Source organism: Myotis brandtii, unplaced genomic scaffold, assembly GCF_000412655.1.
Source record: "Myotis brandtii unplaced genomic scaffold, ASM41265v1 scaffold83, whole genome shotgun sequence".
Lineage (NCBI taxonomy): Eukaryota > Metazoa > Chordata > Mammalia > Chiroptera > Vespertilionidae > Myotis > Myotis brandtii.
Window position 1 is genome coordinate 582,130 of NW_005371371.1, and position 25,236 is coordinate 607,365.

The following is a 25,236-nucleotide window of genomic DNA, read 5'->3' on the forward strand; positions in this document are numbered from 1 at the left end:
CCGGTGTCACACAGCCATCTGGCCACAGTGGGAATGGGCCTCGCTGTCATTTCAAATATGGTTTTGAAGGGACTTGCAGATGGGGCTGCCCCCTCAGGGGTCACCTCGCACACCCTGTATTAAAACTCGTCGTCTGTAAGTGGGCTACATTCAGCACGTGTACACTTAAGTGCTTAAGAGAAGTACTTCATCTTCTATTCCAACAGGCTCCTCACCTCGGTGGGCAGCAGAAATTGTGCCATTGTCATTTTCATGATCCCATACACAAAAGGTTCCATAATCTTAAACCTGCAGCTCATTTACTGATTCCTGCTGGTTCCGCGGCAGCTGCTTTGTTGGACCAGTAGGTGTTACTCGGCGCTTTAATACGAAGTGGAAGCCAAAGGGTTTGCACATGGCAGCCACACTTAACAGAGTTTACCGCTGCAGCAGCTGCTGCCGGCACGCATGGTCTCAGCGGAAGAAGCATGCTTCTCGGACAATATACACATTTAATGCCACAATATTTAGAGTCAAGCAGGGGGAATGTGTCTACGAAGAGCCACCCATCACTGGCTTACAGTCTGATGTGGAGGGGAGGAGAGGGGCCCTGTGTCAGAGATGCACCGCTTGTCCCACACCCACAGCAGACCTTGGCGAGAGGGAACTGGAGCCTGGGGTGGGAGGTGGAGGGTTAGGGGGAGCTCGAAAGCTCAGATTTGCCGACAAACTGAACAATATTGAATTTATAGGGCAGACTATGCTTCAGAATGAGAGGTGGGAAGAAGACTAAACAGGTGAAGACCCACGGAAAGCCTAAGAGCTGACTGATTTTTGAAAAGGAATCATTAGAAATCATTCAGCATAAAGATCTTTCTCCAGTATAATCACCACAAATGTCTACCAACAATCCCACAATCATCTACCAACCAACCCAGCCCCACCTCAAAATAAAAGGAAACAAAACATGCAACAGGCTCCTGAGTCCACCTGCTGGGGGTGGTACCCAGGTTGGAACACTACCCGTGTGAAAATCAACGGGGATTTTCCAGGTTGTGCACACGTGGTCCATTCGGACTTTTAGTGTGTCTCTTAAAGCCACGTGGCATCCTCAGTGGGAGTCTTTCCTTCCTGACCCGGGAGAACCATGGGACCCGTGCCCCGGAGCCTCCATCTCACCACAGCATTCCGTTCCACTCTGGCTCGGATCTGGTCGACTTTGCCTTCTATTACTCGGGGAAATATTGAAGAATCTGCTCCTTTGCAAAAGAGAAAAATTTCTCCTAGACAATGAGAAGGAAAAAAAAGATGTTTGATTTAATCACAATTTGGGGAAGACTAAATTAGTTTTCATATTATGCTACTAAGAAACAAAAACAGGGATACCAGTGCTGAGACTGTTGTAAAGGAGATTTCAATAGATCAGCTAACATGTAAAGTCAGGAAAACATTAAATCTACAGATCACCCCAAAGCCTCATTTTATCCTTACGACCCTAGAAATCTCCTAGGAAAGCCACAAACAAGGAAAACAAGTGGCTCCGGGGTGCCCTGCCTCCTGTCACTCTGCCTTCTCTCGGGTTAGGATGTGAGTGAGCAATGAAATGACCCTGGGACCAGGAGGGGGTAAGGAAACGAAGGGTGTGGCTGGCCCAGAAGTGGGGATAACAATTTGTGAAATACTAGGAGGTAAATGTCAAAACCCAGTAGAACGCAATGCACTTTGACGTAGAATACAACATCTGAGTCACCATCAACCAGAGTTACAAGACATGTCTGTTTTATCATTGTGGCCACCTTCCAAGTAATGTCCCAATTACTATGCACATATTTGTACTGTAGATGCAAGCTCCTCGTCCCTCAAGATCAAACCATTTTCCCTTCCAGATAAGTAGGGGGACTCTCTAGTCTATGACAAAAGGAGGTAACAGAGACAGAGGCACCAGCCCTGAAAGACAGGCCCCTCGGACGGGGAGGCTCCTGGCCTGCAAAGCCACGGGGCCCTTTGCCAGGTGGGCTTTGCTGATATTCAGCTCATGGAGGGAAAAGCTGGGGCGGCCCGTCACAGGCTGCAGGGCTTGAGAAGGGGCACTGCTGTCTTCTTATTTTTCTTCAGACAGAAAGTTCGAATGCTGAGCTCCCTGGCCCGGGGTTGATCCCTAGGAACCCTGGATGTTGACAGCCCTCAGAAGTACATCTGGGAAACCCAATCCAGAGGCACCAGGAGAAGCCGGCAATGGTCCCACCACAGCAAGTCCCCAGGTGGGGCGGTCAGGGAGGGGCTGTGTGCAGGGGCTAGGGGGACCATACCAGCTGGTGCACACGGGGCACCCACCCGGGCCCATTCATGTACTCAGCTACAGTATGCATAGTGCACCTTGGCTTATTTCCTTGGTCCCAGAAAGAACTAACTCCTGGGATACACACAGTGAAAACATTAAAAATACAGCACAATTTATGCTCACACAAGTCATGAAATTAAACCAAGGGTAACGTCAACCTCTGGCCAGAAAGGATGGTGTCTGGTGATGTCTGTGTTGCCAGCACATGACCTGAGCTGTGGCTGAGCAGAGGCTGGGACAGACCTGGGAGCACGGCCAGCCACACGGAGCAGGAATCCACCAGAGCAGGAAGTCCCATCCCTAGAAGACGCCCATGCGACTGCCCAGGTCTGTGACCTGGAATTCTTAGTCACATACCAACCACCTGATGTCAGAATTCATTCCCGTCTGCCAGACAATTTCTAGCCAGTGTTTCTATGTCATCAGATACAGCTTGGAGCAAGAACTGTAGTCCAGATGACATAAAGATACCTCCTTAAACAATAATACATTTCTTTTTCTAGGAAAATCATGGTGACTCATAGTAATGGCTTGTAAAAGGCTTAAATTCTTTACTGTCTCAACTTGTTGATTCCTCAGTGCCCACTTTAGACACGGGACAAGTTCAGTCTTAAGATATGGGTGAGGAGAGACTTGGATTAAAAAATATCCACAATATAAAGCAAAATATAATCTTCAAACGACAAGAGCAGATACTATTTGGCACCAGCTTTAGACCTTCTTTTCCAAGTTTGTAAGCAAGCAGGCAGCTACTAACCCAGAGCGGTGCATACACGGGTGATAAATAAGATATTCAGCACACAGGTGAGGTGATCCTAACCTGCAGCAGCTCACACAGGTGACCTGATGCTAAGCTACAGAAGAGCCTGCTGTGGGACGGAGCTCAGCTCTGAGGGCTGTAGCACACACTTCTCAGCGGAGAGCTCTCAGCAAGAAATTCAAGTTGTTAACTGGCTGTCATGGCCGATAGTCTCCAGTCTCCCCTAATGGAGTCAGGGGTCCATTAAGCTGTAAAACCAGTGCAATCAGTGTCATCTCCGGGGAGGTGTTACTAATTAGAGAACAACTTGTTGAATTAAATATTCAAACTTCTCTTACAATGAATTGATGCAGTGGCCAGGTCAGATGGCATGACAGTCTCCCCTCTAAGCCCACAGTTCCTCAAAGATGCCTTCGGAAATACATAGATATCCCGTGGAAGAGATATTCTAATGATGTGGATGCCTTGGGCATAAATTCTTAATGTGACCCCGCTCCTTTTCAAGCTCTCGTGATGCCCTTTTTGATGGTAAATGGAAGTTGTTAAGGAAGATTCCGAGGTACATCCCGTGGGTACCAGCACTGTGACCATGCAGGTCAGGAGAATGCATAGGTGGGGCAGGAGACGGTTTGTGGTTAACGGATGCACTGCTTCCTGAAACTGTGATCATTACTGCAGGCTCAGGGCTGCTGCATGATTCAGCTCCTAGACTTCACATTTGTAAGGGGGAAAATATCAAGACAAAAAGATTTCCACAATGCAATGCCTTTCTTTTGGAAAAATCTGAATGGCTTCAACTCGCAGGAGAGTCCTTCATTTGTGCACAGTGAAATAACTGTCTGCACTTGGGCAAGCGTTAGCACACTGACCTGAATTGTTTCAAACATCATGATGTGTCTGCTTCCCATGTCCTGCTGATCCTACTGGTAAAATCTCTGTTTCCATGTGTATGGGCAGTGTTCATAATATAAACTATTTTATGTCCCATGATATTTAGGGCAAGTCTCGCTAGTGGAGCCCACTCTTATCCACGTAGGATAAGCTGGTTCAGAGGGGAGGGAAGCATGTGGATAAGAGCTTTGGCCCGGCTGGCACAGCTCCGTGGTTGAGCATTGACCTATGAACCAGGAGGTCATGGTTAGATTCCCAGTTGCACATGCCCGGGTTGCAGGCTTGATTCCTAGCAGGAAGCGTGCAGGAGGCTGCTGGTCAATGATTCTCATCATTGATGTTTCTCTCTCTCTCTCCCTCTTCCTCTCTGAAATCAATAAAAATATATTTAAAAAAGAGAGAGAGAGAGATCCAGCTCTATGACAGCCAGCCCAGCTCCCAGGACAGCTGGGGCACTGCCACCAGGCTCAGCATCCAGCACATGGAGCTCCACTCTGTGAAAAATATCGCACAGGCCTTCGGCAACCTCCATGGTCTTAGAGGAGAAAACAAGGTATTGCTGGTTCTATCAGAAGATAGTCAGAATGGCTCTGTTTAATGAAAGGTACTTTGTTTATTTACTCCCCGTTGAAATGAAATTCTCTCCACATGAGTGTTAGATAAGCACTGACATAAAATTCCCCAGCATGCCCTCAGGTCACTATTTTAGGCTGAGTCTGTTTAGTTGTAGGGTAGTGGCTGCATTTGGTTTCTCATCAGGCAACTTTCCAAAGAGATAAACATACCCTGGTATTGCCTAGTTTTAAGAAACCAAATAGAACAAGATCCCACATCTCTTGATAAAATGCATTTTGAAGGTGCATTTGTAAATTGAACTTAGCAGTATGTATTGAGCAGTTACTGGTAGTGCTGTGGTGGACATACTGCTGAGAAAAGCATCGGTTCTGCATTTAGGATGCTTGCAGTCTAGCCAGGTCAGAAGACAAGCAGCTGATCTGACTGAGGCAACCAGGACAGGCTTCCTACCAGGTGGCTGTTGAGCTGTCCTTGGAACAGTTCAAACGAGCAAGAGGGCTCCTAAGTGTAAAAGTCCCCACCAGGTAGAGAACTTCAGGTAGAAAACTCCCCACCAGGTGGAGGGCCTCCCGCTGAAACAGTCCATGCTGGTTGCTGGGAATGAAAGCTAGGAAGGCAGCTCAGGGCTCCCACGAAAAGACCCTGGGAAGGTGTGTCGGCCTGATACCGAACAGGAGTCACCAGGCCCCGCCAGGACAGTGAGCGCTCGAGGGCCTTAAGAAGATGGACATGGTGGCAGGATGATAGGAAGGCAGAGACTGCAGATGGAGACCTTGGAAAGCAGGAGCTGTGTGAAAGGACTGAAGGAAGGGGGAGGAAGAGACACTGGGGAGATGGGCTCTGCAGGCCTTGTCGTCAGCCTAAGGTGCCTGGGAGATAAACAGGAACACGAGGAGCTGAGGAGTGATGTCACCTGCAGTGGGTGTGAGAGGCTGTGCGACCTGCAGGGCGTGTGTGGAGCTGTGTGACCTACAGTTGTTTCATCTACGTGTTGTTTTTTTAAAAAAGAGAACAGTTAAATCTTTAAAGCTCCTGAAGAATGTGAGCATCAGAATAAAACACAAGCACAAGGTATAATTTAAGACAACAAAGAAAAATAAATTTCTACCTGTATCAGATTTTACAATTACACTCATTCTCCTTCTTACTGAGTCAAAACTCAAAATTTCCAGCAATTCAAACCTGAAAAATAGATGAAAATTTGTCTTTAGTACCCATCTGGCTCTGTATGTCATAAACTCTGGGTATTTATCAGCCTTTCCACAGAGGAATGTCTGGAGCAGTCTCTCCCCACCATGCCCAGGGCTTTGAAAAGGTCACCTCCATCCATGCCCCACCCCACCTCTGCCTGGAGGGCACCGCTGATAGCAGCTCTCTGGGGTTGGGGGGATGGGGGGAGGGAGAATCTGGAGGTAGGGCAGTTTCCTCCAGACACATGGGAATGTCTGGATTCATGTGACTGGTGATCTGCTCCACGCTGCTGCCACCAGTGCTCATCGGGGACAGAGGGCAGCTGAGGCCGGGCTCTCATCTCACCACTAGGATCCTGGTCTTGGATATCCGCCTCCCACCCCCAGCCTGCATTACAAGTGCTCATGGAGTTTGTGCATCAAAAAAACTATCTATCTTATGTGCTGATTCACCTTCCTAAATTCTGTTGAACACAGATCCACAGGTTGTATTGGAGCTTTTGATCCCTGAGAATAAACCAGTGTCCTTTAAATTCATAAAAGTCATCAGAAGACTCATGATTTCTGTCTGGAGTTTGAAACTTTGAAAACAGCTGAGCCACCGCTGACATTACCTCTGAAAACTCCTCAGGGTCTAGAGACTCCAGCCAGTGGCTCAGAAGTGACTGTGAAACTTCTGTGCTGTCAATCCCCACTCACAAGCTGAGGAAGGGGTTCAGAACTGGCCTCCCCAAGAGGTGCCACTTTGGCAGGTGGGTGGATTACTTTGAGCTGAAGACAATCCAGACGTTGCAGGCTCATGAGAAACTTCTACCTCTTTCTTAAATAATTTAAATTAGGGGCCTTGCCCATAATAAGAGCGATCACCAGCCCTGACCAGGTGGCTCAGTCGGTTGGAGTGTTGTACCATACACCAAAAGGTTGTGGGTTCGAATGTGAATCAGGGCATATACAGGTGCAGAAAGGAGGCAACCAATTGATGTTTTTCTCACACACTCTCCCCCCTCTTTAAATCAATGAAAACAAAACAAGGATTTTAAAAAATAAGAGCTATCACCAGAAATAACTTTTTTTTATCTATCTCTATGGCAAGGTAAACATCTAGTTACTGAATACCTGCTTTTCTTATCATCCTGTGAATGAGCTCCCCTCTGAAGCCCCAAGGCAGGGGTGGGGAACTTTTTTCTCCAAGGTTATCCATAACCTCATTCTCCAGCCATACAACATTATCAGCTTAAAAATTAGCCTGCTGTCTTTGGTCAAACATTTAATTTACTCACGCCTAGTGCCTTGTAAAACAATTCTGTATTACATCACAATATAATGTACAATATTCTTACCTTTCGATGTAATTATCCCTATTTAATATCTCCATGTGGTTATCCTTTAGCCGTAGGTATGTAAAACCAAGTCTGTAGAGGAGAAGGCAAACCCAGTGGTTAATCTGAAATTTTGATATTCCTCTTTCAATAAAATATTTCTGTTTTACATTCTGGTAAAGCTTTCTTTTCGAAAAAGAAATACTCCTGGTAAAACAGAGGAAGTAAACTGAATTATAAACTTAGGAAATTATAATACTGAACTTACCATCTCACAAAAATTCTCCAAGGACCAAATGAATTTCTGACTTACCCTCCTAAGCACCACAGTGGTGAGGCCCATTCTTACTGGTCGGTATTAACAGGTTTCAGAGAGACAGCAGGGGGGTGGACTGGTCCCTGGCTATACTGACCCGGTTTTACTCACTGATCAGTGGGGTTGTTCCATAGAGGTTACACGTCAGAATCAGAAGGACCCTGAGAGACCGTCATTGTCCAGACCAGCTCTCACTTCACTGATGAGGACACCAGCTCTGGAGCAGGCTGCCAGGCAACAACGTCTGCAGAGCCCTTACTCTAACACCCTCCTCCTCCACCGCACACACGTGGAGCCATGGGCTGTTAGGGACATGCCGGGAGTGGGAGCAGGAAGAGTGCGTGGCTAATGACACAGCATGGCGCCATATTGGTAGGAAGGCACCATGGGACCTCGGGGCCCCATCCCGGCAGGAGCTGGGGGGTTGGGGGGCAGCTGAAGGAAAGGCTTCTTGGAAGGTGAGTCTAGAATGACAGGCAGGAGCAGCCTGTCCTCACTTTTGATATCAGTGACTGAATGTGGCTTAATTTCTGAACACACATTTTCCAAGAAGAGAGAAATCTGGCTTTGAGAAGTCTCCTATATGTACGTGTGGATTTATGCACTTAATAATTGACATGATTTACATACTTATGTCACTATTCAAACTGCATGGGAAACATACATTAGTTTAGTCAACAATAAAAACACTCTTCTAATTAGAGGAGAGGTGTTCAACACACACTTATCAATGGCAGCAAAGCGGGAAAATTAGTACCATTTGTGTTAAATTTGAATTGTAAGCTGTGATCATTAGAAGAACATTTCCCTTGACTTGAAATTATGCCATATATCTGGAATATTTAAAGTACTTTTTCAAGTGTTTGCTTAAATGCTGTATGTCATGAGGCAGCAAACACTCCCAATAAAAAGATACTGACGGAGGGAGGGTGCAAGAAGCACACAGACTTAATATGATAGGATACAAAGATAGGGAAGCCAACGGTAAAGAAAACCCCAGCACCCCAGCTTAATTCCTCTTCATGTTGTGTGACTTTGGGAAAAAGTTGCTTGACATCTGTGGGCATCAATTCTTTAGGATGGATGAGGAAGACTTTTCATGAGGGTGTCTAAGGTTGCTTGCATCATTAAAAGCTTGTGATGATTTGGAAAGGCCTCTAACCTTCTTACTGAAGAAGTGAGGAGGAAAAACTACCCATGTAAGACAGTGACAAACACTGGCAGCTGGGACCAAGCTGCTTCTCACGCTGACGGCAGGTTGTGGAGGTCAAGGGGACACTGAGGCGCCGGGGAGAATCTGCCCGTTGCAGATGACAAAGGCAGTACCTGCTCAGCCCACCCCTCAGTAGGCCCCCCAGGCACAGGGGCCTGACTCAGGACAGGTCCAGTGTGAGTCCAGGAGGAGTACATTGTTGGGGTGGAAAAGAACTCCAGGACCAGCTCAGCCCACCCCTCACAGCTGAGACCAGACTCGCGTGCAGCCAGAGACGTACCTCTGGACACCCTCCACTAAGGCCACCTCGTCGGGCGAGGACGATATGTACACACAGGATTTCCCTGAGTCTGGTGACTTCCTGGGCCCGTCCACGTCATCGTCGTCCTTCACCTGGACGGTGTGGCACAGGCAGAGGGCCCGGAAAAACAGCTCTTCTCGCTCCTATAGAAATGCAGGACAGAAACGCACACATCTATGGCATATCGGCTTAAAGGAGGAGGAAACCAAACAGAAGACAATAAACAATAAAGCAGGACATGCAACTCTTAAGGGTTAGGGAGTATTAGTTTTGCCTCCGGTAGTCAGAAGGTGGAGTGTAACTGTGGCTTTTGTTCATTCTTGAGCACTTCCACGGTAGCTACGATCAAGACCAATGGGCTATGAAGACGGAAAGGAAATGAATGTAGTGAGAGGAGGTGACTGGTTCAAGGTCACAAGAGGAGAACACGGCTGGGCGGAGCCTTGGGCCACTGGAGGCTGCCATGCAGGGCCTCCAGGAGCCTGGGTTCCGTGGGGACTCCAGGAAGCTTTCTCAGGGGTTCTGGGATGTCACGGTGGCTGAGGAGGGCCAAGGAGGGCTAGACTTGCATCACATGTGCTAGGCAGGGGAGTCCAGCAAATGGCCAGAGGGTGCAATGCCTGTGGAGCACCTCATGAAGGCCATAGACCACCTGTCCGCTCCTCTCAGACTGGGTGAAATCACCTGAAGCATGTGTGTGTGTGGGCGGTTCCCTTGGTCACAACAGGCGGTCACAGCCCAGCCCACTAAAGCAGCCATCCTTGGTGCCCTCGGGGACACCACACAGGACTCTGCGGTCACCAAGCATTCTGGAATGGTCTCCTGGCTGACCACAGCTGAGGGTCACGGCTGCCTCCTAGAAATGCTGAGATCTGAAGCCACCGCATTTGGTGTATGTGAGTGCATGTCTCTGTGTGTGTGTGAGTGCATTGTATGTGTGGTCTCTACCTGTGTGCACACATATGAGGATATGTGTGTGGGGTATATTTACATGTGCACAGTCTGTGTACATCATATATGCATATGTGAGTATGTGGCATGGGTCTCTGTGTGCATGTCTACGTGCACAGATGTGCATGTGAGCTCGCATGTGTGTGCATGTGGGTTTGGGTGTGAGTGTGAGCACGTGTATAGTACAAGCACATGTGGTATGCAGGTCGCTTTGCTCACAGCTGACCGCTTTCCTGCTCATCCACATTTTTAAAGCTGTTCCTAACATGATGTGACTGGGCAGATTAACTGGTGGGAAATGGTGGCATCTTACCATTCTTCTCGCTCAAGTCACTGGAAGATTCATGTCCTTCCTGGATCCCAGACCAGAGGGGACACCAGGCTACCTTGTGAACTGAGACAATGTGACAGTGTTGGTCCAAAAGGTCAAACACCTACCCTGCCACTGACCCCCGGGGAGGAGTCGATCATGTCGATGCCGGTGGCGCCGGGGAGAACCTGCCCGTTGCAGATGACGTGCGGCACGTAGACGTGGCCCTCGATGCAGCACTCCTTGAACTCCATGTTGTTCTCGGTGAGAGTCCCAGTCTTGTCTGTGAAGATGTACTCCACCTGCGGACAAAGGCGTGGCTGGGGTGCTGGCTAGGCCCCACACGCCCCTCTCCAAGGGGAGGAGGAGCGGCAGGCTGCCTCAGACCCCGGGCAGCTGTGATTCCTAACATCACGGTTTACCCCAAACCTGCCCCTTCACCAGGTACCTGACTTTTTTCAAAGTGAGGATCCACACTAACAATGAATATTTCACAATGTTCCCTCCTCTACAACAAGCCTCTCCACCGATCTCTGGAGCTCCTGTGCCATAAAGTCGTTCTTAGCCTTGCTCTGAGGCAGAATAACTTGCTGCACTGAACACGGCTCTCTGTTTATCTTGTTACAGAAAAATATTTTTTCCTCCGTGAATTTCTCCGGAATGTACAAAATACATCATTTACTATTGCAAAGGAAATGAACCCCATGGAGGTGAAGATATTCTAATACTGAGCCACCAACTTATAATTTGCACATTGCTGACTGAGACAGTACTCCACGAGGGGTGTGGAGTGTCCCAGAGGAATGATTTGAAGGTCAAACTCATGAACAAGCAAAATATCATCTTTTAGTAACAAGTATCCTTGCCCTGAGGAGGTGAAGCAGTATGCAGCTATCAGCGTCTAACCATCTATTTTCAGACCAATGTTTTGGGGCACAGGGAGTGGATTTCAGCTACTAGTTGAAAATAGCTGTTTATAAAAAAAACCTACTCAAAATTTCTTCCTGTAACAAAAGTAACTTAGCATTTATCAAATGCTCTTTCATGCAACAAAAAGGCCGGGGAAAGGTTAGACTGGGGTAGTGGGAAGGCTCCCACTGAAGGCCAGAGGACCAAGGCGAGGTCAGGGGGACAGGCCTCTCCCCAGTATGGGCTTCGCCCCCCCATCCAGGTGATCCCGGGTGACAATGACTCCTGCCCGTGCGGTTCCATTAGACACTGTGATGGGTGCCTCATCTCTGTTATCTCATTCAATCCCCACTGCACTCTGGTGCCTTCATTATGCCCGTTTTACAGATTGAGAAGCTCAGTGTGCACAGTGCTCATGCCACCTGCACCAGGCCATGAAGTCATCAATGTGGAGCAGGATTTCTATGTAGGGATTTTGAACCCTGCAATACATCCAGATATTGAAACTCCCCAGGGTCCCACTTTGCTCGTCTTTAAAATGAGGACAACAGGCTCGGTGTCAGAACTGAAGGAAATCATGGATGAGAGCCCAGTGCAATGCCTATGAAGCAGGTACTCAATACACGTTACCTCACCTTTACCCCTACACCTTGGTTCACAGCATGAGCACCATTTAGGCTACAGATGAGCGTGTCTCATCCAGTTAATGTAATTAATTTTGCATAACTATAACTATAAAAGCACTACCAACTGTCATACAAGTTAAAAACACACACAAACTAACAATTTCGTTGTTGTCTTTCCCCAGTACAGGTTCTATCTCTCTGCACTAATTAAAATGGAAAAGTTGTCATCTGGCCATCTGGATGATTTGCCTGCGTGATAGGAATCATTTAGAATCTAGATACCTGGGAACATAAAATGGAGGGACTCAGCCCTCACAAGATTATGAGACACTTCAGAAGACACTGACCTGTCCTAACTCTTCGTTTAAATCCGAGGTGTTGACCAGAGGCCCTTCGCCCATGTCCTCGTCAAACATTTCTTCATCCCAGGTGATGAAATACGAGCCAAGGAACTTCTGCATCTCCACCGTGACGTACATGGACACGGGGATGATGTAGTTGAACAGAACCATGAAGGCCAGGAAGTCCGTGAACGCCCTGAGAAACTGAGAGAACATCGCGTGATTTCCCACATCCTCACACCAACATCACAGCTATTTAAAGCTTAGGCACAAATCACCCAAGTGCAGATTTTAAGTACAAGTATTTCAAATCCAAAGACACGGCTCATTCAGGGGCTGCAGCGGCCACTGGATGACTTGCCTGTCACTTAATTTTAGTGCTGCAATGGCCTCAGGCCAGCCCGGCCTCTGGGCTGGGGAGGGGGAAGGATTAAGTCACCTGTTAGATAGTCGTTTTGCCAGGAGACAGGAGGCCTCCCAGCTGAGAGCCAGTAGGAAACTTTACATTGGGAGTATCCCAAGTTTCCTTTGAGACTCTGACAAATGACCAACTGACTCTGTAATAACCCACAGATGCCAAAAACATCAGTCTGATACAAAGATTTTTCTATATAGTCTGTTCTTATCTCTAAGCCATTTAGTTTTATGGGAGGCCCAATTAAACACAGGAAAGAAGTAGGGACCCTAGTCTGGATTTGCATAAATCCTAGTCTGGACGCAGTGGGCCCTGGTCTGGATTGGTTCCACACCTGCTCTGGACGCAGTGGGCTCTGGTCTGGGATTTGTTCCAGACCTGCTCTGGACGCAGTGGGCCCTGGTCTGGATTGGCTCCACACCTGCTCTGGACGCAGTGGGCCCTGGCATGGATCTGTACTAGACCTGCTCTGGACGCAGTGGGCCCTGGTCTGGGATTTGTTCCAGACCTGCTCTGGACGCAGTGGGCCCACTCCTGGTTGGAGTTTACACTCAGCTCTGGCCTGCACTGAGTAGATACTGGTCTGGATTTGCACACAACTCCACTCTATACTGAGTGGACACTGGTATAGAGTTGCACATGGCTCAGGTCTGGACTCACTGGGCCCAACCAGAAAACTATACTGTTTTAAGTAGAAGAGGTTCGATCAAATTATTTTAATATACTGGTTTTGGGCAAAATACTTTTGATAAACATTTCTCATTTGAAAAATGAAAGTAATTCTTACCCTAGTTTCCATATAATTGTCTCTTTTTTGTCCACAGACGTACCACAAGTAAGTACCATTTACTGCACAATCATTAATGAGCATTCACTGAGCATCCTCTAAGTATAGACACTGCTCTGGGTTCTGGAAACACCAAAAGCATTTAAGGCGCATCCATATGAATGTACTATGGGAACTAATACCTTTCCAGACTTGGATATTCAAATCCAAAGAAAGCAAAAGCAACCAGTATCTGCAGCTAGAGAGGCAACCAATGCTTTCCATATCGGTGCATGCACTTATTATAAAGATTGGATCAACCGCAACTTCATCATGTTAACACATTTTCACAGCAGCCGCCCACAGGGCGTTGTTGATCACTGCAAAGGAAGTCAGTGTCCATACCAGGTTCCTCTGTCTTTCTGCTTCGGTTTTCTGATTATACCACGGCTCATCTCGGGATGGTTCACTCTGCCACACGTACTTCAGGACAGTATTTATCAGCGCTTTGCTGATGAGAATGCAGAGGTACACTATGAGGAACACATTCATTGATCTAAAACACAAGAGGTAACGGTTACTTAGTCAGTGCTCCCTGAAGAATTGCGAGCTGCACACCTGTGTGTCGAGGTGAACACATTGTGACAAAACAGATCAGGAATAAATGGCACAGCAATGAGAGCCCTTAGAAGACCCCTCTCCCAATCCACTGACAGTGAAAATAACGTACGCTCATTTCTGAGTCTCCTCCATGGCCACTGGCGTGTGATTCTAGACACCACAAGGGGAACAGCTCAGTAAAGGCAAGTTTGTAAACAGGAGAGAGACTCCACACAACCGCGTTGCTGACCCAGGTCTCTGTATGGTCTAGGACTCTATCATTTAAAGAACATCCAGAAATAAATTTCTTCTACCTATAAGCATCAACCAATGAGTTCTGAATTTAGAGCAGACCACCAGGAAGGGAGGAGGGAAGGAGGGAAGGCAACAAAGAAAGAAATGCCCTCTGCGTCAGAATAACGTTCAATCTGTAGCCAAGGTCTCAGCAGACCTCATGAAGAAGAGGTGATTTTCCAAAACCTATTTCTGAAACCTATTTGTCAGTGTAGACATCTGGAAACAAAGCGTTCTTGCTTAGGAGCCAAGTCTGCATTTTGGTATTTGATGAGGCCAGAGATAGACAGGGACCCAGGATCGCATTTCAAGACTGGCATTCTGAGAGGGGGCAGGAGGCACCGACAGTCTTCCCCCCCAAACCTGAGAGTAGCACACATCTCTCTGTTAAAAAAATTGTAACCGCTCAGTGGCCCACTTCAAGTTGAGGATACACTTTAACAAGAGGCAAAGACGGAAAAAATCTGGGCCACATTTTCTTACAAATTCAACTCTCTCCTTGACGTATTTTTACAAAAATTTTATGGTTTAATAAAAAGAAGACTCTGTTCTCCCTGCTAATGCTTTGCTCAGGAAAACATGTGGTTTCAACACCCCAAATTAAAAATGACCCAACTTTGACTTTTTCAGGAAATGATGCGAGGAACTGTTGGGCAACTGCAAATGACTTCAAACTGGGACTTTGGGGTGTCCGGGGTGTCCACATGAGGGAGCCACATGGGCTGAAGGTGTGTGACCATTCACATCCCCCCCAAAATAAGACAGTCGATCTAAGTAATCAGCTCCACTGTCCATCTAGACACCATGAAGGAATTGCTAATCAGGCCAAGAGAAAAGTGTTTTCATATCTACTGTGGTTTGGTCTCCTAAGTCACAGATTTTTACCCACTTCACACAATGGGGACTGAACCTTACTTTTCTACAGCGGATCGTTTCTGGGATTTTGATTGATAATTTAATGCCATCTTGGTTTCCATGCCCGTATAAATAGCAACACCTGTAAAGTAGAGAATAAATGTCAGAACAGTAACACAACTGTATTTGCCTTTACATAGTAAGTTACACACAGCTATGGTGAAAATGGAATTTGGGGTAAAGGGAATTATATTTTTTATTTCACTAGGCAAGCTAGCTGTTCATAAACAGAGTCACACAATAGGGTTCTTTAGACTAAAGAAGTACTTTTTTAAAAAAATTTCCTGCAACAGAGAACAATCTGTATTTTTTATAAAGCTCATTTTAATAATTTGGGTTTTCCCACAAAAAGGTACAGCAATTTTAATTAAAAATTTATTTTAATTAAAACATAAAAAATAACCCACACAGAAATGGGAGATACTAGTAAAGAAATAAAGTCACTAAAAAAATATTGTTACAAAATACACTGTGTGGATTCTTTCATGGATTAACTTTGTTTCTGAGTCAAAATCTGTAGGCACGTAATATATAAGCAATATCCTCAGATGTCACTGCTTTATGGATTGCAGTTATACATCAATAGTGCTTTTCTTAGTGATGCAGAATTATTGCTGTCATCAAGTCTACAGTACTTCAAAGTACAGAAGATGCTTTCATGGTACCACTATTGTAATTACTTAACATACCCTTAACTTTAGAGGCTATGATTAATAATTCACTAATTAAAATATTTACCAAAGATTTTCTCAGTGTTCTTTAGTGTGGCTCCTCTAAGAAGCACGTTTTCCGATCCTAATGGCCTGTAAAGACAAGAATGACCAGAAACAGGGCAATGGAGAAACCATAGTGAAAGGCATGCTACAAGGTGAAAGTTAACTCACTTGCCTAACAGACTTCATGGGAAGAGGAAGTCGTTTTAAATGTAGATTTGCTTATATTCGGATGAGAAAAGTCAGCCTGGGTCCATGGAACAGTGTGTGTGACCCCTGCCTGCCGGAGGTTAAGAACCCGCTCTGATGGAAGAATTTTGCAGAGTTCTAGCTCTGCGAGCACCTGCTCTCCTGGTGCGGCACATGTCAGCAGGCTCCCAGACCTACCGAGCCAGGTCTGAACATTTTAACAACATTCTATTAGCGATCGCTTGTGAGGGTGGTGGGCTGACAAGTGGGGTCCCTGCACCAGTGCCATCAGCAGCACCGGACAACTTGCCTGAAGAGTCACCTCGATGGACTGAATCAGAAACCTGCTCCTAACAGGTATCAGGTTTCAGGACCCCTGGACGGGAGGACCCCAAATGTTCTGGAAAAGCGAAAGGGTGGTGCCTCTGAGTCATGTGGCATCAAGCCACTTCTATCACGTCCTGTGTCTATCACTCAGTGTGTCATGGAGGCATGGAACAGACTGACATACCTCGATGTGGGGTTGGGGGTAGGAGAAGAGATAAACCAAAGAACTTATATATTTATAGGCATAGCCCATGGATATGAGCAATAGGGTAGTGAAGACCGGTAGGGGCTAGGAGGAGGGGAGGGAAGGGGGGAATGGGATATATCTGTAATACTATCAACAATAATAATATATTAAAAAATAAATAAAGGTGAAGGCTGGGATACTCTGCGTGCCTTTATAAACACTGGCAGTCAAGTCCACAAAGCCGTCTACATGCAGGTGGCTGTAAATCTGGAACAATCCATGCATTTGCTACTTTGGGGAGAAACGGGCAACAACCAAGGAATTTAAAAAGCGCGCATTAAGAACAAGCACTGCCCTACACTCAACACTCAACAGGGAGCGACGGACAGCATCTCTGCCTCCCGGAGGTTCACATTCCAGCAGTTCCCCTTGTTGATGGAGTAATCGTTTCTTCTCGTTTCCCAAGAGGAAAAGGAAAGCATGAAGCAGAATTCAACTTTACACAGTTTGCTATTGTCAGCATTCTCATCATTTTCTTTGGAAGGGAAAGAGTTGGAAGCATTTGCTGAAGTTTGCTTTTTACTCCATCAGTGTCTTTAATTTCCTTTAACCATGGAATGTTGAGAACCTAGTGAATGCTATACACCTCAAATGTGTGCAGTGTATTTAGCTGATACAGCTCAGGACTGTGTCCAGCTGAAGACGAGAAAGAGGGGGCTGCTGAGAGGGAAGAGTTGGCTGGGACACACTTGACCTGACGTGTCTGCCCAGGGCTGCCCGAGGGTCTCAGCACTCGCCCCTCAGCCTGGCAGCCACCTTGAGAGCCTCCAGGGCTGAGTACTTGCTGCGGTCTGGCTGTTAGAAGCATTGTCGGCCTCTGTGAGCTACGCTAACAATAATTCACGTGGAGCGTGCTCATGAAAACAAATGGCCCCTTTAAAAAGTGGCTCTGGGAAGTCTAAAAATAATTTACTTTAAAAAGTACTTTGCTTCCAGTTTGGACAGGAGGATGAAGAAATATGACCCTGAGTGGATTAAGAATTTAGATATATAATTCATAACTGTCCACACCACAAACTTATAAACATCGTTAAGTACCCAAATATTAAGAGTCTGCTGAATAGTATAATGCATAAAAAGCTAAACTAGAATTGCTATCAAAATACAAAATGGATTAGTAATAATCTTCCCAAGATGCTTGGCATTAAACTTCGTCTAAACAGAAAGCATGAAAAGCCTGCAGTGTTTACTTTGTCTGATTCATTACATCAGCAATATGAATAAATAGTAATCTATTACTTGTTCAAACAGTAATTCTCACAAGACACAGAAATACAGGTCACTTTTCCAAACTAACCAGGAATTAGCTGCAGACTAGTATCTATTTAGGAAAGACCGAGCAATGCCTCCATCAATTTTGAAAACTGCCCTAGCCAGTTTGGCTCAGTGGGAAGAGCGTCTGCCTGTGGACTGAGGGGTCCCAGATTAGAGTCCGGTCGGGGGCACATGCCTGGGTTGCGGGTTCAATCCCCAGTGTGGGAGTTGCAGGAGGCAGCCAATCAATGATTCTCACTCATCATCGATGTTTCTCTCTCTCTCTCTCTCCTTCTCCATTCCTCTCTGAGGTCAATAAAAATATATTTTTTTAAAAATTCTGAAAGCTACCAACTAACCAGCAGATAAATAATGATGAAAACATGCTAAGAAGTGCACAAATTGTTTCCTTTAAACAAATAGTTTCAGGAGCTTATAAGGAGATAAGCCCCAACGAATTATATTTCAGTAACTTATTATTTCGTGGCAGTTTCCCATTGAGTTTATTTCTACTTATGAGCAACTTTAAAAAAAAAAAAATACACAAAGTGCCCTGACGGGTTTTGGCTCAGTGGATAGAGCATCGGCCTGCGGACTCAAGGGTCCCAGGTTTGACTCTGGTCAAGGGCATGTACCTTGGTTGCGGGCACATCCCCAGTGGGGAGTGTGCAGGAGGCAGCTGATCGATGTTTCTCTCTCATTGATGTTTCTAGCTCTCTATCCCTCTCCCTTCCTCTAAAAAAATTTTAAAAAAAAACAACATAAAGTACTACCAGGATATTGGCAACTTGGAGACTGCTTAAATCTGGGGGTGGGGGGGGAGGGGGAATAATTTCTCTAACAGGTGAGATTTATAAAAAAGGTCAACTCCTAAACCCACTTAAAGTCAATTTCCTAAACTGTAGATCTCGAATACCTTAGCACCAATGAACTGCCAGGATCCTGAAACAATGTCCAGATAAAACATCCACAGGCCTGAGGAGCAGACACAATACAGACCCAGAGATGTGGGCTGGATGTTAACATCACACTGGTCCTGACCACAGGCGGTGAGCACATCCCCCTGTGACCTACACAGGCCTCAGCAATGCCCGGCAACAGGTGGATGTGAGCCTGAGACAGGCCCTTGTGAGGTACATCCCCTTAAGTCAGCGGTTCTCACCCTGTGGGTCGCGACCCCTTTGGGGGTCGAACGACCCTTTCACAGGGGTCGCCTAAGACCATTGGAAAACACATATATAATTACATATTGTTTTTAGTAGCAAAATTACAGTTATGAAGTAGCAACGAAAATAATTTTATGGTTGGGGGTCACCACAACATGAGGAACTGTCTTAAAGGGTCGCGGCATTAGGAAGGTTGAGAACCACTGCCTTAAGTCTAGATGAAATCCAGAGCCAAAACCATACCCCAGTAACGATTATGGGTAGATTCATACATTCCAATAAAAGGGCTTCCAAACCAGAAATCTTTCAACTTCCCAGTTGACAACATACTTGTCTATAAATTCTGAAAAGGAATTTCTTTTTTTTTTTTTTTAATTGATTTCAGAGAAGAGAGGGGGAAAGAGAGATAGAAACATCAACGATGAGAGAGAATCATTGATTGGCTGCCCCCTGCATTTTCCACATTGGGGATCGAGCTGTGACCTCCTGGTTCATAGGTCGACAGTCAACCACTGAGCCATGCTGGCTGGGCTGAAAAGGAATTTCTTTTCTTTTTTTAAATTTTTATTATTTTCTTAAATCCTCACCCGAGGATATTTTTCCATTGATTTTTAGAGAGAGTGGAAGAGAGAGGGAAAGACAGAAAGAAACACTGATGTGAGAGAAACACAATGATTGGTTGTCTCCAGCAGGAGCCCTGACCAACGCCCAGGCTGGGGAGGAGCTTGCAAGTGCAGTACATGCCCTTGACCGAATCAAACCCCAACCCTTGGGTCTGCAGCCAACGCTCTGAGCCAAACTGGCTAGAACTGAAAAGGAATTTCTAATGGGGGAAACCGCACCCTCTCCTCTGCTTGGGAACTGTTAGATGGGCTCCTGACCCTTCTGGGCTGTGAGACCCTCAGCAGAGTCTTGTGAGAGAACATTTCCCATGAGCGTCGTTCATTTGTTCACACATATAGCTGTATACTCAAGAGAAATCTGAAAACACTACAACCTAGACTTCTGGAAACGCCTAATTCTACTTTCAAAACCCAATAGAACAACAACACTAAAAAACTCTTATCAGTAAAAAAAAATGCACTTGTAATTTAAAAGTAAAGAGATGAAAGTCTCCAAATTTGTTTAAGAGAAGCACATCGCCTCACCTCACCACGGGGTCATTCTGATCATTGTAAACATTTATTCGGCCCACAAACCTGGCAACAGAAAAGTCAGGTTAGTGGCACAGCAGCAACACGGGGGTGGGGGACCCTGCGGGGAAGAGGCAGACCGGAAGTGCCCAGGCTTACACACCTGCCTTCCTGTTTCTACGAAAGGAGGAATGTGTGCTCACTACCTGGGATTCTTTACCCAAAGGCACATCTGTGAGTAGCTAAACCACTCTACCTTCCCCCTCTTTCTTAGTTTACTTTCTGTTCTTATTATCCCAGGACTTAAATGATTTTCCTTAAAATCACTTCCTCAAAGTAGAAAAAAATTATTTTTTCTGCAACAAATTTAGTTTCATTAAGCCACTTCTAATGTTTGCATAAGTAGCTATAGATTTAAATGTTGTCGGACTCTGAAAATATATAAGTAACCTATTTTTAACTCAGTCTTAACTTTAAAGCAGTGATTGATGTTCTCTTTCCAAACCCCCAGGCCAGTAGACTATTTGGGGTGGAGAGCAAGAACAGCATTTAGGCGATAAAGAGATACTCGTGGGGAGCACAGATCTCACCTGTAGAGGTCGGGCTGGGGCTGCTCGCACTCAATGGTAGCGTGGAGGCCATCTATCTCTTCTTCTGTTTGAAATCCCTTTGTGTCTTGAACTGCATAATGTGTCTGCAGATGGACAAGAAATGTGAATTCACAACAAAATGAACAACACAAACCTGGCAGCCAATGCCTCCAATCCCAGGGCAGCATTGACGACCAATTTTTTGTGCATATAAATAAGACCGATGACAATGCCTGGCTAGCATATGAGAAAAGTATAATAAAGAGTTTGAAAACAGTAAAAGTTATAGATTTATAGATTACTGCTGTTTTTCTTGTATCTATTAGGTGCCAGAAAGTTCTTCCATTCTTACCCAGTTTCCTCAACTTAAAACTAATAACAGTGTTGAAAATTCTTCTTCAAAATTAGACACCTCGATTTATCTGTCATGGTGGTGACTATCAATTAGGAAACAAATTTAAGAGCTAAAATATTCCTTTTTGTTTATATAACATCCTATTGATTATAGCAGGGGTGGGGAAGCTTTTTCCTGCCAAGGGCCATTTGAATATTTATAACAACGTTCACTGAATATAAATTTATGTTGCTATGAAAAAAGCTCCTAGATTTATTGCATTTCGAGTCCCGCCTGGGGTTGCCTAGGCAGGGCCAGACCAAATGATTTCACGGGCCTCATGTGGCCCACGGGAGACGTTCCCCACCCCTGGCTTACAGAGAGCTGTCATCAGCATCAGGAACTGCCCTCGCCTGACACAGGAGAATGTAAGCTTTCTGCATAGCTACTCACTTGCCCCCGTCCCCCTACTCACTTGGCTCCTCGAACCTGAATGTTCATCAGAATCGCCACAGAGGGCTTGTAAGGCACTGATTCCTGGACCCCACCGGGGATCATGTTAGAAATGCAATTCTCAGGCCCCATCCCAGCTTTCTGATGCCAAGGGTCTGGAGTGGGGCCCGAGGCCTGCATTTTTAACATGATCCTACCTGATGCCTAAGCTGCTGGGCTGGGACCCCGTTTGGAGACCATGGGGCCAAACGGTATTAGTAAGCATGGACAGACAGGTGGGCTCGCCTTGGGAGGAGAGAGGAAAGAAACACTCGTGCATGAGGGCCTGGTGAAGGAGAACACACCGCTATGTCTCCTCTTATCTGTCTCTCTAATGATCAAGTGCTAGACACATAAAATGTTCAATAAATCAAAACTAACAGGAGATATGATCACAGCAACCGTAGCAGGATTTGTAACATTTCAGGGCATTTATTGTGTATCGAACACTTCGGGAAAATTTCTAGTTATGTCTCACAGGCGCCCCTAGAAGACAGGTTTGTCCCTGTTTTATGGATGGGGAAACTCCAGGGAGGCCAGGTCTGCCACGGTCATGAGTAATGAATGTGACCAGCGCAGGAGTCCCACTCCCCAATCTCCTTTTAAGCAAAGGGCTCAGATCTAGCCAGCCACCCAAGCCAAACCCAATGCACAGAAATGACGCCAGAGGGCACACATTCAAGGTGCTGAGCACACCACGCCAAAGGTCAAAGTAAAATGTGGACTCGAGTGAAATTTTACCTGAGAAGAGTGATACACCTAGAGCCCTGCAGCATCTGTTCACAGCGATGCTGAGACCTCTGTGAGCAGCCACATCCCTCCCGGGAGAGGGGTGGAGCGGGCAGCCCACTGCCCACAGTGAGGGTGTGGGTGGCTCACTTGTTTTGTTTATTTATTACAGTGTATTCATCCAGCACTTGATTATTAGAGAGGAAGACACGAGGAGAGTTAGAGGTGTTTCCTGTCAGAAAGGACCGGCACATAAACTCCTCACGCTCCAGAGACCGGTGGCAGGTTACAATAAACACCTGAAACCCAACCCCAGGGATTTCCATTCCCAGAATCACTGTTGCTCACAACGGCTTGTGCCAGAAAGTCAACTCTGTTGGGATGTGCTACGTAGAAAATGTGAAAGTAAATGCCGAAAACCCTCCACAGGGCTTTGCACAATGATACTATGAATTATCCTTAAAAGATTAGCACATTCTTTAGGGTTTTGCAAAAAAAAATTTCTCTTTCTCATCCTAGAAATTGCCTATATTCATAGGTATCGTTTAAGCATCGTGTTTTAGAGTTGCAATTTTGTGACCTAATGCCTTGATTCCGTTGAGATATACTCACTCTTATAAACTCCTTGGAAGCTTCCAGATTTTTTAAATAATGAAAACCTTAAAATTAATAGTGATATGTTCTATTCTCTCGTGATTGTTAATTAAAATTTGTAGCATCAGCTACCAGTACAGAATTCCATACTGAATGTAAGAAATTAATTATAACCTCAGATATTTATTAAAATATTTTAACAAAAAGACACTCATTGAAGTAACAGTGAGTGCGGCAAAAATCTAGACTCATGTGGGACTTTTCACATAATTCCAGGGTAGTAAAGACACTAATTCTGACTGGTGAAATGAAAACTTTCAAAATTTCAGCAATCAATTCATTACATCCTTTGGTACCTCTGCTAAAGGACACAACTACATAAATAACATGAAGTTATTTCTGTTAACTCAATGGTTGGATGTTATGAATACCAAGGGTGGAAAGAAAAAAGTAGAAAACAGAAAGAAACAAAAGTCAAAAAACAATCTGGCCAGCACAAGTCCCTGGGTTTCCACTAAAAACTGGATTTCCAAACATGATGTAGCTTCTAGCCCCGCAAGCACAGCTGGGGAAGGAAGGGGAGGCTGCACAGGATCTCCAACAAAAGGCACGTTACTTTGTGACTCGACTCTCCATCTAAGCTGGTGGTTGTCACGTGGCAGGTCCCATCTCCCCGGCTGCTGGACAGGAAGATCAAGTCACAGGGGAAGGACTCATCCTCCTTGACCATGACGATGTCCCCAACCTGCAGGACAGACAGACAGACAGTGCCATCAAATGAACTCTGCCACTGTGCAGCAAGATTTCCTTTTTCCTAATGTGCCAGTCGATACTCACTGATACCATTATGGTGTTTGTTTACCGGAGGATATATGGATGCTAATGTGACTCTAGAGAAAGATCATTTCCCAGGCATTTTGCCCAAACGGACGACAGACCAAGTGAGGTTTCAATGTACCAATTTTAGATCTGAGAAGCATCAAAGTGCATTACGATTGAGTATTTTGCAATGGAAACACAAACATCCATAACAGGATTATCCTTGATTCAGCCCAAAAGGATGAGTTCTAGTGTTTCATTAATGGGTCCAAGTGGGAATTATCCTTGGAGGAAGACGCTGACTTAAAACAAAGTGTCCCATAAACCAGGTAGGAGAGTTCTAAATGCTGGCAGAACAACAGAACCAAGACACTGTCCAGATCACTCAAGCGGGACTAAGAAGAACGCAGAAGTGGCAATCACCTTAAAAAAACTAGAGCAAAAAAGAGCCACAGAACGTCTGTCATACAGATTTTTAAATAAGATGAAACATCCCACTTTTTGTGTCATCACCAACCAAGACATCTAAATGACCTCCCAGAAAGGCCCCTTTTCTCTGATTGTGACTTCAGACTTTGTGTCAGGAAGGCAAATGACCATTAATATCAAGGCGACTAGCCAGAGGGTTCAAATCCTTCCAAGCGCCTGGATGTTCCTGCTGCCACTGCAGGTGCTTCCAGAATCAGGACATCAGCGTGCTTCTGCCTGCACTGTAAGTGCAGTTCCCTGTCACACTCCATTACTGCCCCAACTGAGTGTCTGAGAACTTCACATTGGAGGGTTATTCCTCAAATAGACCTTTGTGTTCAGTGAAATCCCTATAGAAAATCCCAGCAAAGATTTTTGTAGACACAGATGGGCTTATGCTAAAAGTTAGGTGGAAAGGTGTAGGCCTAGAATAGCTACAACAATCCTGACCAAGAAGAATGAAGGGCGGGAGTCACTCTGCGGATGTGAAGGCTTTCTATGCAGCTGTGGCAGCCAGGATGTGCTGGTACTGGCAGAGGACGGGCACAAAGAGCAATGAAACAGAGCAGAGCACAGTGAGACTGAGCCACACAAATAGCTTCCGACTAACTAACTTCAACAAAAGTACAAAAACAATTCAACGGAGAAGGAACAGCCTTTCCGTCAAATGATAGTAGAACAATTGGGCAATGATAGGCAAAAAACAAAAAAAAAAAGGAAACTTTGCCCTAAACCTCACATTTTATGTGAAAATTAATTCCAAATGGAACATGAATTTAAATGTAAAACATAAAACTGTTAGAAAAAAGTGCAGAACATCTGTGGGCTCCAAGTTAGGCAAAGAGCTCTTAATCGTTTTTAAATAATATATTTTTATTGATTTTTAGAAAGACAGGAAGGGAGAGAGATAGAGAGATAGAAACAGTGGTAAGAGAGAAATATTATCTATCAGTTGCCTCCTGCATGCCCTGCTCTAGGGATGGAGCAGGCAACCCAGGCATGTGCCCTGATTGGGAATTGAACCAACAACCTCTTGGTTCTTGGGGTGACACTCAACCGCTGAGCAACACCGACCGGCCAGAGCTCTTAATCTTGACACTAAAAGCATGATCCATAAAAGGGAAAAAAAATCAATAAATTGGACTTCATCAAAATTTTATTTTTATTT

General features: G+C 45.5%; 1 protein-coding gene across 2 annotated transcripts in view; it reads right to left on the reverse strand.

Moving 5' to 3' along the window:
• ATP11A (ATPase, class VI, type 11A) overlaps positions 1–25,236 on the reverse strand; it is an 84,099-nt gene that overhangs the window by 27,276 nt on the left and 31,587 nt on the right. For both annotated transcript variants that reach the window (XM_005884444.2, XM_014531947.1), the window contains exons 6-17: positions 23,398–23,526; positions 20,633–20,736; positions 20,058–20,108; positions 15,752–15,816; positions 15,014–15,095; positions 13,610–13,760; positions 12,030–12,227; positions 10,276–10,449; positions 8,866–9,029; positions 7,078–7,149; positions 5,656–5,729; positions 1,159–1,262 (exon numbers count right to left, since the gene is read on the reverse strand). In XM_005884444.2, the coding sequence (XP_005884506.1) occupies positions 1,159–1,262; positions 5,656–5,729; positions 7,078–7,149; positions 8,866–9,029; positions 10,276–10,449; positions 12,030–12,227; positions 13,610–13,760; positions 15,014–15,095; positions 15,752–15,816; positions 20,058–20,108; positions 20,633–20,736; positions 23,398–23,526 (1,368 nt within the window). The remainder of the gene's footprint in view (positions 1–1,158; positions 1,263–5,655; positions 5,730–7,077; positions 7,150–8,865; positions 9,030–10,275; positions 10,450–12,029; positions 12,228–13,609; positions 13,761–15,013; positions 15,096–15,751; positions 15,817–20,057; positions 20,109–20,632; positions 20,737–23,397; positions 23,527–25,236) is intronic.